Here is a 12,179-nt window from a genome sequence, read left to right as displayed (position 1 = left end):
ATAATATCTTAACAGTTCAAAATATGACCATTTTGTAAGTGGTATCAAGTATTTTCAAACATACACTACTACATAAACCCCACATTACTCAGGTGTTTTGGGTTTTTCTTGGTGGGGGGGTTGGTTGTAGGGACTGAACTCTAGGCCTGGGCACTGTCCCTCAGCTCTTTAGCTCAAGGCTTGCACTCTACTACTTGAGCCACAGTGCCACTTCTGGCTTTTTCTGCTTATGTGGTAGTAAGGAATCGAACCCAGGGCCTCATACATGCAAGGCAAGCACTCTACCACTGAGCCATCTTCCCAGCCCGACTCAGGTGTTCTTTAAAATGATTAAACATTTCTATGCCTTTAGAAGATTTAGTCAAGAATAGTCAGGTACTTTTCCTAAAATCAAAAAAGGCCATTTATAATAAGAGGAGTTAAAGACAAAAATCCTCTCAGTGATTTCATCCAATGTTATCTACATACATAATCAATATCAAAAGGCAAAAGATATAGAATCTTGGAAAATACATTCCCCTCATTAAAATGAATTCACTGGCTAAGATAAGCCAGGTCTGCTAGTCTAGCTTTGGTTTCAGTTTAAAGCTTTTACAGAACTAAAAAAAAAATCCTCTCCCTCATAACCTAGTATACTGTGTATATAATGTGAACAATCCAAAACAGCTCACTAACTGGCAGCACCCCCAGAAACCAAGAGGAAAGCCTGTTATTAAGGCACAGTCACCTGCATATTGCCAAAGGAAAGGTGGTGTGGAGGGAGGGAGGGCAGTAAGAGAAGACCTATCAGTGGTTCTTAATACTTGTCAAACTAAAGCATGGCTTCTCAACTTCCTTCATGAGTAGTACAGTTAGAAAAGGATAATATCTGTGTAGCACCTGAAATAAAAAATGAAGAGATGCTTTGGCTGTCCCTTGGGCAGATGGGTTCAGCATCCAAATCTACCAGAAGCTCTACTATGAAGACTCACCCCAACAGACAGAAGGGAAGGCAAAAGTCACAGATATGAACATAACCCACCCACAAATAAAGCTCTATGATCTATCAATGCCAAATCCCTCTGACGAGGATCAAGATGATTTATGTGACTTAAGCATTAGTGACACATTTAAAATAAGAACCTAGGACCCCCAGTGTGTGCAAGTTCTGGGTACTCTTGTGTTGACTTCCCAGGAAAAATTAATGTCCCCTTTTGAACACGTAGTATTTGAGACACATATCTAAAGGCAAGAGCTCAAACATGAGTCAGATAACACACACTGTCAGATTCTCCATATGTGTTTCTAGTACAGACTAAATACCATAGAGTAGAGGCAGAGATCAGGATTGCCCAGCAAGGTTGAGTAGTTAGAAATGGAAGTCAAGTACTAAATCTTGGGAGATGGCAGAGAAAAGCACAATTCCCTAAAGACAAGTGGAAAGAAGTGGGAGGAAAAAAAAGGAAATGCTAGAAGAAAACATGAGAGAAGAGAGTCTCATAAGGAGATGGGTAAGCCGGGCGCCGGTGGCTCACGCCTGTAATCCTAGCTACTCAGGAGGCTGAGATCTGAGGATCCCAGTTCAAAGCCAGCCCAGGCAGGAAAGTTCGTGAGACTCTTAACTCCAATAAACCGCTAGAAAACCGGAAGTGGTGCTGTGGCTCAAGCGGTAGAGTGCTCGCCCTGAGCTGAAGAGCACAGGGACAGTGCCCAGGCCCAGAGTTCAAGCCCCATGACCGACAAAATAAAAAAGAAGGAGATAGGTAGTCATTGCCAAACCATTTCAAAGAATAAGTAGAGTAAAAACTGGAGTATACTCCCCACATATAGATTAGACCCCACCTTGTACCATTGTCTGGGAACTGGCATTTCAACAGTGGCTGGCACAAGGTAAACAATAGTGGTGCTGAAGAAGTGTACAGTGAGGAAATTGACAGAGAAGATAGTGATTTCAACAGAGTCGACTATGAAGGGAAGGTCAGACTGGACTACAGCTAGGAGCATATGGACAAAAGAAGAATTCACTAGGAAAAAAGAATGGAAGGATTTTATTCTAACTATACCAATGTACAAAAATAGAAAGAAAATGACAAATTAGCTATTAGAATCAGAAACTGATTTCAGCTCTATATTCCATTGATGAATCTAAGAAAAAGGAATGTGTGTCATGAAGCGGGTCAGCTCATAGCCCCTCATGGCTGCTTTCATGAAGATAACCCTGCCGGCCCTGCCTGTTCCTGACTCTTTGCCCAGGCTCTAGGCCTGCCTCCTTCTCTAGAGAAGGGATAAAGAATGAGAAATTGTTTAAACACATTCCTACAAAATAGCACTTATGACTGCTCTTGCTTTAAATCACAAAAAAATCACGTCAAAGAAAAAGAAAAATATGGATATAGAGAAAAAAAGAAGGCAAGCAATATTTCTTCCCTCCTACTGAGAACAAACACTTCACTCAAAGAGGTTTGCTTTTTCTCTGACCTGAATAACCATATACTTCAACAATATTTGAAGAAAAAAGCAGGTTTGGTCCTCACTGATCTTCTCTCCTGATATGGCTGGTAGGAGTGGAGTTATTTCTTCTGGATATATCTTTGCTGTAGAATAGAAAACATCAAGTTAATAACTTTCTAGGTGAAATTGTCAATAGGGTTTTGGAAAAAATGGTCTTTATTAAAATATACCACTGGAGTACTTATACTGAACTCCAAACTAATGTGCATAAAGGGTACAGAAATAGAAATGCCCACCTTTCCCACTGAAACATTCCTTCTCTTTCAAGTTCTACTTTGGTTAGTCTTTGGATGGCTCATTCCTATAATCCTAACTACTCAGAAGGCTGAAATCTGAGGATTATAGTTGAAAGCCAGCCCAGGTAGGAAAGTCTGTAAAACTCTTATCTCAAATTAACCACCAAAAAGCCAGAAGTGGAGCTGTAACTCAGGGAGTAGAGTGCTAGCTGTGAGCACAAAAGCTCAAGGACAGTGCACAGGCTCTAAATACAAGCCCCAGAACTGGTACAATTAATTAATTAATTAGCTAATTAATTAATTTTAGGAAGATCAAATGCTAGTCATGTGGCTATGAAAGGATATGTACTAATAACCCAATGGACCCTACCAGGAGTTCCTTAAAAATCCATACGACACAAATGGTCCCATGAGATCACTACTGATCTTTTATTAACACTGCATGAGAGCACATAGCTGACAACTAAGTTGATTATCCACTTATCAATAGGGAGGAGAACAAAAGTCAGTCATTTGGGAAGGCAAATTTAAATTTTATTAGCAAACACTTCAAATATACCATATGTCTCTACTTCCTGCTACTGCCAAATTCTGTTCCTTCCATTTCTACCCCTTCATTAAACTTTTCCTATCATTTCATTGAATATACACTATTTACACAAACATTTATTCTAATGTTTGTAAGGACAGACTGTAAATTACAGAGAACTGTTCCTCTTCAGACCCTATCAGTATTTCTACTTGTGAAAATGAGAAACCATTAAAATGAGAAACCATGTTAAATCTGCTGACAGATACTGCTTACCATCAGCTACACTAGGGCTAGGATTGATGAGTGTCTCCAGTGTGCAGGGCCCCCTGGATGACAAGACTGCCGGGAAACCAGGCACGAGGCATGCAAAAATCAGCACCTGTTCTTCTGCACAGTTTGTCTGAAGTGCTTGAAGCCACAAAAGAAACAGCCTGATTCCTTCACATCTTATCTGAAAGCAAAATAAAAAGCAATGAAAATAGCATACATGTGTTTACAGAAAAAGCACTGTGAAGTAGCATCAACCTTAAGAGAGAAAAACTAGAGAGCTAGGTATGGTGGCCCATGCTTGTAATCGCAGTGCTCCAAAGATTGAAGCAGGAGAATCAAGAATTTTAGAATAGCCTAGGCTACACAGCAAGACAAGAGATAGAGAGACAGACAGGCAAACACATAGAGACAGATATACAGAGAGACAGAGAAGAAATACAGTCATAGTATTAAATGTGCATGTGTGGAAATGAAACTAGGTAACGTGAGGAGATAGGTGGGGTTGGGAGAATTGGGGGAGAACGATGGAAGGAGTGACACTGATCAAGATAATACATAAATGTATAAACTCATAAAGCAATATGGTGAATTTTTTTAAAATAAAAGTGAAACTAGAAGTTAAAGGTACGATTAAAGTACTAGAGAGCAAGTTCTTCATTTAGTGACAAATAAGAAAAGATTACTATAATATACCACCAGAAGTTAAGAGTCTATTGAGAGGGCTACAGAGTCAGAGGGCCTAGGTTCAAAATCTGCTTCTGCCACTTTCTAGATTTGACTAGTCTCATCTATAAAATAGAGATAACAGCTTTTTACCACAAAACACTGTCAAGTATTAAATAAATAAACATGTGTAAGGCACATAAAACAATGCTGGTTCTCACTGAGCAATATGTGTTTCCTATTAAGCAGAGGTGAAGAGTCTTTTTCAGACAAGGTCCATGTGAATTTTTATATCATTAGGGGCCATTCAAAATTTTCAGTACAGGCAGACAGGCAATAGGCAGCTGAGGAGTGGCATCATCTGCCTTCCCCATCATGTACCAAATGACTTCGAGGACCTTGCATAGCTCATGGGCTACAAGTGTAAGGCAATAGTGTCGATAGCATCAATGTTCAATTACTGATGAAAATAATGGCAAAGATAATCTCACTCCAAATTCACATCATTTCAAGAGAATTTTCATGTCATTTGTAATCTGCACCTATTTACAATGTTCTTGAAAATAATAATACTTGCAGTTAATTAAGACTTTAAAGACCTGGCTCAGTGAGACAATGGAGCTATCCAGTTTCCCTGCTTTAAGCCTATCATCTATTCTCTTTCATATTTTCACCTTGCTCTGAATAGATGACATCACCTGACAGGAAACATGAATTTTTTTTATCCCTACACTTACTTCCAACTTCATCTTATTCCTAGAATTCAAAAATACGTATCTCCACTTCTCTGTGCTCCTAAGTGGTTGAAAAGATGATTAATAGAAGAACCTAAAGAAACAAATGAGAATGAAAATGTGCCAGACAGAGCTGAAAGACATAGTAAGCTCCAAATGTAGGCAGCTGGAGAGGCTTCCTTTTGCCTTTCAGTTAAGTGAAGATGGCACTGATTCCTCTAAAGCAAGTTCTGCAAACTGAACATGATGCTCTGCAGGAAAAAAAAAAACCCACAAGATACAGACATATATACCAGCATGTGCTCATATATGTATGTGTGTGTGTCTGAATGTATGTGTAGCTATAGCCTCACTAACTCCCAACAGAGTCAAAACATACCAAGATAAACATCCTAGCTGGTGACAGTGCTACGTCATTAACTGGTTGAGTGCACAGTACACTTCTATACATGCTCGTGTACTCCATCTACACTCTTCACAAATCTATATATTCAGTCAAACCTGTCTTCTTCTCAAGCACAGAAAATGAGTGGTAACATTGGCTATGCATTATTCAACCACCAGATATGAATGATGTGGCTCTCACTATATATAATCATAACATTTAACAAGAGAAAAGGTTGTCTGAAATATTATCAGAAGACGCCTCCCCTTTGTGCCAATCCTGGGGCTTAAATGCAGGGCCTTACATTCTTGCTTAGCTCAAGGTTGATACTACTACTTGAGCCACACCTCCACTTCTGGCTTTTTGAAAGTTAATAGGAGATAAGAGACTCCTGGAATTGTCTAACCAATTGCCTTCAAATTACTACCCTCACATCTCAGGTTCCTAAGTAGATAGGATTACAGGCATGAGCCATGGGTGTCTGGCAAGATCCCATTTTTAATGTTAACTATCTTTAAGTTCACTAGATGTAAATAAAACTAGCAATAGAAATAGATAACAACTTGATATCTCTTAATGACAAGACTATTCCTTTAAAATAAGAGGGACAGATATGGTAGGAATAGATGGCTTCTATTTTCCAACATGTAAGAGAGTTCACATATCAAGCTTTAAGTAGCTGGCTGTTTCGGCTGATATAAAAACAAAAATGTACTAACTTATTAAAGGCATACACAAACTTAGATACATGTGGATTATCCTCCATAAAATATTCATCCCAGGATGGCTTCATTTGGCTGCTCATGTTTTAGGTCTATTTTCTTCCAGTATCACATGGTCTGTGTCATTACTAAAGTTATATTCATTTTTAATTAAGCCAGTTCTAACCTAAATTACAAGATCTATTGTAAACAACCTAAATTACAAGATCCATTGTAAACAAATATTCCAGAATAATGTCCTACCGTTCTCCCCCCCAACACAATAGTTTGCAAAATTAATTTGGAGATGACTATTATTTTAAGAACCAGATAGCTGAGATGGATAATATCAGGCATGTTAGCTCTGAAGCTCAAGAGGAAGTACCCTTCCTTTCACTCTGATAAAACTGGAGCAATTGCTGCCTTGCCTGTGGTCCTTAGCTGTACCTAACAGAAGTACAACTAGAATCCGTAAGTCCAAGCCACTTCCTACTAATACAGTTTAGAATGACTTTTACAAATCATGTCAGAACAAAAACCTATCAAAATTTGTCATGAAATTTTAAAAAAGGCTAGTAATTTTAAAAGATTACCCTCCCCACCCAATGGACTTTGTTACTTTGTGGCACTAGTAAGTTTAAGAATATATATTATATAATATTGATATATGATATATAGAGTATTTATATATTCTTAAACTTATCAATATTATATCTTTTTAAAATGCCATTGAACTTTCATCTAAGTAAATACATTAAAATAATATAAATACCTTTATAGAATTTCCAGTGTGTAGAAGCTTCTTTAAAGTTGAGCCTGAAAGTTTAAAACAACTAATTAGAAATAGACTATATGAATAAATATTTTTAAAGTATACTGACCTAAGTATTTAATATACACTATGTGAAAAATAAACTATGTAATTAGTGGGCAGGGATGGGAGGGGAAAACTGGGGGAAAGTGAAGGAAAGGATGATGTTCTAGAATTGAACTCATTAGCTGACTTATGGAATTGTAACCCCTCTGCACAGCGCCTTAATAATAACAATAAAATTATATTTTAAAAAACTATGTCTCAATATTAAAGATCTATTTTATAAAATTAAATTTAAAAAAAGATCTATTTTAAGATATCCAATTTAATAACCAAAAATGCACTTATGACAAAAGATAGTTGTTCTAGAAACAAAGGAAAAAAGCTAATCTTTAGAAGCAAAGCAACTGTAACAGAACAAAAGATGTGTTCAAGATAAAAAAAAAATCCTGAGTATGTACCTCTTCAAAATTCGTTTAAAAGACTCAAAACAAAAACTATCCAAATGTTCACAATAGATTATCTCTTGTCATACATAATTTTAAAAAAATTGGTGTTGAACTAAGGGCCTCTTACTTAAGCTTTTGAGCTCAAAGCTGGTGCTCTACCATTTGAGCCACATTTCCACTTCAAGGATTTTGCTGATTAACTGGAGATACAAGTCTCACAGACTTTTCTACCCTGGCTGGCTATGAAGCTGGATCCTCAGATCTCAGCTTCCTGAGTAGCTAGGATTACAGGCATGAGCCACCAGCACTCAGCTTTATTTTCAATTTTAAAGATTGGGTTTTTTTTAATCTTTAAAATTGAAAATAAAGCTGAGTGCTGGTGGCTCATGCCTGTAATCCTAACTACTCAGAAGGCTGAGATCTGAGGCTTGCAGTTCAAAGCCAGTCCAGGCAGAAAAGTCTGTGAGACTCTTATCTCCAATTAACTGCCAGAAACGCACAAGTGGCGCTGTGGCTCAAGCAGCAGAGCACTTGCCTTGAGCTGAAGAGCTCAGAGACAGCTCCCAGGCCCAGAGTTCAAGCCCCATGACTAACAAAAAAAAAAGAAAGAAAGAAAAAAGAAATTGAAAATAAAGTGAAAGTACTGCTTACAAGGCATTTCTCCTTTGCAAATATTCAGAATGGCATTTCCCTGTCTGGACAATGATGAACACATTTATGGGTTTCGACACATCAATAAACACTTTGATAAAGGTCAAGAAGGCAGACTCAAGATTTATTCACAACTACTATCAACTGAAAAAACACTGATGTAATTTCTCTCTTAGGGGGACGGAAGCATATGACCCAAGTATTAATTTTATAACTGTGGTGACATTCTCAATATGGGCAGAGTATGCCACTCAAATATCATATGTAGACTTAAAATAGGATCTAACTTCCAAAAAAAAGGAAGTTTTTAAAAATAGAAATACATTCGAATTCTTAGGCTACAGAACTCTTTCTCTCAATCAAGTTACTTTTAAAGATCAGCTATCCAATTACATTTATTTTACTAATGTATTTCAAAGAGATGTTCCACCATAATATCCAACCAGTGTCAACACTTGATGAGAACCATAACTATGTGGATGTTGGGTATATACAAGACAGGAATTCATTAGGAAGAGCAAAACTATTGAAAGGAAACATTTATTTCATAGCTGCTAAACTGTAACTGTCAAACCTGTCTTTGGGGCCCTAATCTCTTTTATGAGGGGCACTAATTCCCTACTGATTACCATTCCATTGACTCATGTGAATAATTGGATGAATAAATAAAACATGATAAATTAAACTGATTTGATGAGCCCTTCTCTAGGCTTTTACTGCATTTTAAACAAAATATCCTTGAATGACTTATTACTTTTAAAGAGGCATCAAGAACACAAGCAAAAAGATAAAATGAGGGCTCTGCACAAATTTTAAGGAAAATCAAGAAATACAATAGTCAAGAAAAAATACTGTTTTAAAATAAGCAGTTTTGAAAAGCAAAAGTAATATTGATAAATAATATTAGAAGTTAAATATTGGAAATGTGCCAAGCCTGAGATAGAAAACACACATTTTAATGGTTAATCTTTTTAGAGCATTAAAGTAGTTGAAAAATTAAAAACTGGATGTATTAACACTCACAAAGACTGGCTTAAATACTTTATTTATAATAAAGAATGTGTTACAACTACTTTTATGGCTTTAGTAAAAGCAAATTTATCAATATTAGCTTCAAAACTCTATTCTTTGCTTCTCATTTTTGATGGCTGAGAACACACTTGACACCATCTTCTTGGTCAGGTGACAACCTTTAAAAGATCTTTAATAGGTATTTTTTGAGCCCAAAAAGGTGTGTGTGTGTTTGTGTGTGTGTGTGTGTCTGTCTGTCTGTCCTTGGGCTTTATCTTAGGGCCTACGAACTATCCCTGAGCTTTTTTGCTTAAGGCTAGAGTTCTACCACTTGAGCCACAGCTCCACTTTCAGATTTTTTTGGTAGTTTAGTGGAAATAAGAGTCTCAAGAACTGTACTGATTACCTTACTCATATAGCTGTAACCCCCTTGTACAGCATCTTTACAATAAAATAAAATTTAAAAAAGAAAAGAGTCACACAGACTTTCCTGTTCAGGCTGGTTTCGAACTGCAATCCTCAGATCTCAGCTTCCTGAGTAGCTAGGATTACATGTATGAACTACCAGTGCCCAGCCTCAAAATATATATATTTAATATTTCTTAAACATTATAAAATATTTTCTTTGTGCTTGCTTCAGTAGCATATTTACAAAATATAAAGTCCTTTCTTTTTTATGATTTCTTGGGGGGTACTGGTGTTTGAACTCACAGCTTCTCATTGTGAGGAAGTCCTTTTTAGAAGTAATTTTTTTGTGTTTGTACTCTGGTTCTGGTGCTTGAAGTTGGGGCGACACACTGTCCCTGAGCCACAGCTCCAGTTCCCTTTTTTTTTTTTTTTTTTTGGTAGTTAACTGGGGATAAAACTCTCACAGACTTTTCTCTTTGGGCTAGCTTCAAACCATGATCCACAAACCTCAGCCATCTAAGTAGCTAGAATTACAAGTGTGACCCACCATCACCGGGCCGTGCTAATTATTTTTAAGACAGGAAGAATTTGCTAAGAATTTGCTTCCTGCCTAGGTGTGTGTCTAGACCACAATCTGCATATTTTAGAGATGAAGGAATATACCATCATATGTAGTTTTCTTCAGTTAGAAATGTCTTGTGGAGTTTTCTGCCCTAACTTGGAACCATAATCCTCCCAATCTTAATCTCCCACATAGCTAGGCTTGAAGACATGTAGTACAGGGCCCAGCTATGCACTGAGAAGAGGTCTTACAAACTTTCTGCCAGGGTTTGCCTCAAACCTCAAACCTCTGGATCTACTCCTCCCAAATAGCTGAGATTACAGGCATGAGCCATTGGTGTCTAGTTCTATTTCTGTTTTGATTTCTTTAAAATGATCTCCATATATCATGGCTCAAACCAAATAACAAGCAATGCAGTATACCACCAGAAAAGGGTAAAGAACATGGCAAGATTCCCTCTGCAATGCTGATTTGCAAAGCATGCTGAAAGTAGGCAGAGGAGCAAGACCATAGGACTTTCTGGCACTACTAGATTCTACTAAGAACAAAGAAACAGTAGTCCACTGTAGGAATTTTAAATTAACCAAAAAATAGCTCAAAATAGATCAAAGACCTAAATGTGAATTAGAGCTATAAAACTGTTAGAAAAAAAAAGATCCATTTGTGACTGGGGTTAAGCAAAAGATTACCTAGATATAAGACCAATAATATAAACCATAAAAGACAAATGGTAAGTCTGATTTTTTAAATTAAAAACTAGACTCTGTAAATGACACTATAAATTTTAAAATGAGAAGACAAGACAGGGAGAAAGTATTCCCAAGGCATATATCAGATAAAAGCCTTCTTACATAGAGTATGTAAAGAACTCTGTAAGTTAAAAATTCAAAAATCAAAACAACACATTTTTAAATGGATAATAGGTTTGAATGTATATACCAACAAAGAAGACACAGAGATGAGAAGTGCATTAGTCATTGAGATAATCATTACCACTTAAGACAAGAACAAAAGTTAACTGCAACTGTCACACTGCTGATAGAAATATAAAATGGTAAAACAGCCACTTGGGAAAAGAGTCTGGCAGTTAAACATATACTATTAGCCATTCCATTACCAAAGATATGAATATGCACACATGTATACACAAAAAATTGTATATAAACATTTATAATAGCTTTATGTGTAAAAGACAAATTCCAAAAACCCAAAGGCAGATCAGTGGTAGATGGGTAAACAAATTATAAGACCATACTACTAAGAAATGAAGAGAAACCAACACAGATGAATCTTAAAATAATTACACTGAATGAAAGATGCCAAACAATGTATGGTTCAATTTATATATAATGCTAGAAAAATGCAAGTGAGTATATGACAAAATCAGATCAGTGGTTCCCTTGGAACTGTAGGGTGAAGTGAGGAAGGGTAAGAGAAAGATTATCAAAGCAAATGAGGAAACTTCAGGTGTGATGCCTATGTTCATTATTGTAATAGTAGTAATGATTTCACAGAAACACACACACCTATGTTAAAATGTATTGAATGTACATTTTAATATATTCACCTTATTGTACCCCCCCCTGCACCCTATAAAATTGTTGTAAAAAAATAGAAAAAACAGAACAGGTAGCCTGAAAGTAACTGAGTAAAAGATCAAGAGGATGAAAGTTGTGGTCAGACAGAGATCAGCATGATCGTAAGAGTCAGGAAGGCCGGGCATGGTGGCTCACGCCTATAATCCTAGCTACTCAGGAAGCCAAGATCTGAGGATCGCAGTTCAAAGCCAGGCCAGGCAGAAAAGACCATGAGACTCTAATCTCCAATAAGCCACCAGAAAACCAGAAGTGGTGCTGTGGCTCAAGTGGTAGAGCACTAGCCCTCAGCTAAAGAGCTGAGGGCCTGGGCCCAGGCCCAAAGTTCACTAACAAAAAAAAAAAAAAAAAAGAATCAGGAAGCCATTAGCAGATGGGATGGGATATTGAACAAGCTGCTGGGTAACTTGGCATGAAGGAGAAAGACTAGTAGAGAACATGGTCCTGAAAAAGGCAGAAAAAAAGAAAAAGGAAGTGATAGCAAGCTGGCAAAGTCCAAGGAGGGAAGTATGGGTGGTTGATAATGTCTAGAATTTGCACTGGAAGAAAAAAAGACCCTGATTTCATTCACATATCCCTGTAGGAGACAGAGGAGCTTCAGAGCAAAGCCACGTTTCAGATGGCCAAGGACTTGAAGGAGGCAAGGCAACAGGGCCACTGCAAAACCAAGTGAGTTAG

General features: G+C 37.2%; 1 protein-coding gene across 1 annotated transcript in view; it reads right to left on the bottom strand.

Annotated features, from left to right (window-relative positions):
* The window catches only part of Ralgapa2 (Ral GTPase activating protein, alpha subunit 2 (catalytic)), a 304,448-nt gene that overhangs the window by 237,217 nt on the left and 55,052 nt on the right, over positions 1-12,179 (bottom strand). Inside the window, exons 5-7 of the mRNA XM_013027112.1 lie at positions 6,784-6,827; positions 3,532-3,709; positions 2,458-2,573 (exon numbers count right to left, since the gene is read on the bottom strand). Coding sequence (XP_012882566.1) covers positions 2,458-2,573; positions 3,532-3,709; positions 6,784-6,827 — 338 coding nt within the window. The remainder of the gene's footprint in view (positions 1-2,457; positions 2,574-3,531; positions 3,710-6,783; positions 6,828-12,179) is intronic.

The sequence above is a fragment of the Dipodomys ordii genome, unplaced genomic scaffold, assembly GCF_000151885.1.
Source record: "Dipodomys ordii isolate 6190 unplaced genomic scaffold, Dord_2.0 Scaffold99, whole genome shotgun sequence".
Classification (NCBI taxonomy): domain Eukaryota; kingdom Metazoa; phylum Chordata; class Mammalia; order Rodentia; family Heteromyidae; genus Dipodomys; species Dipodomys ordii.
The sequence above is the reverse complement of the archived record's forward strand: the minus strand, read 5'-3'. Positions and strand labels throughout refer to the sequence as shown.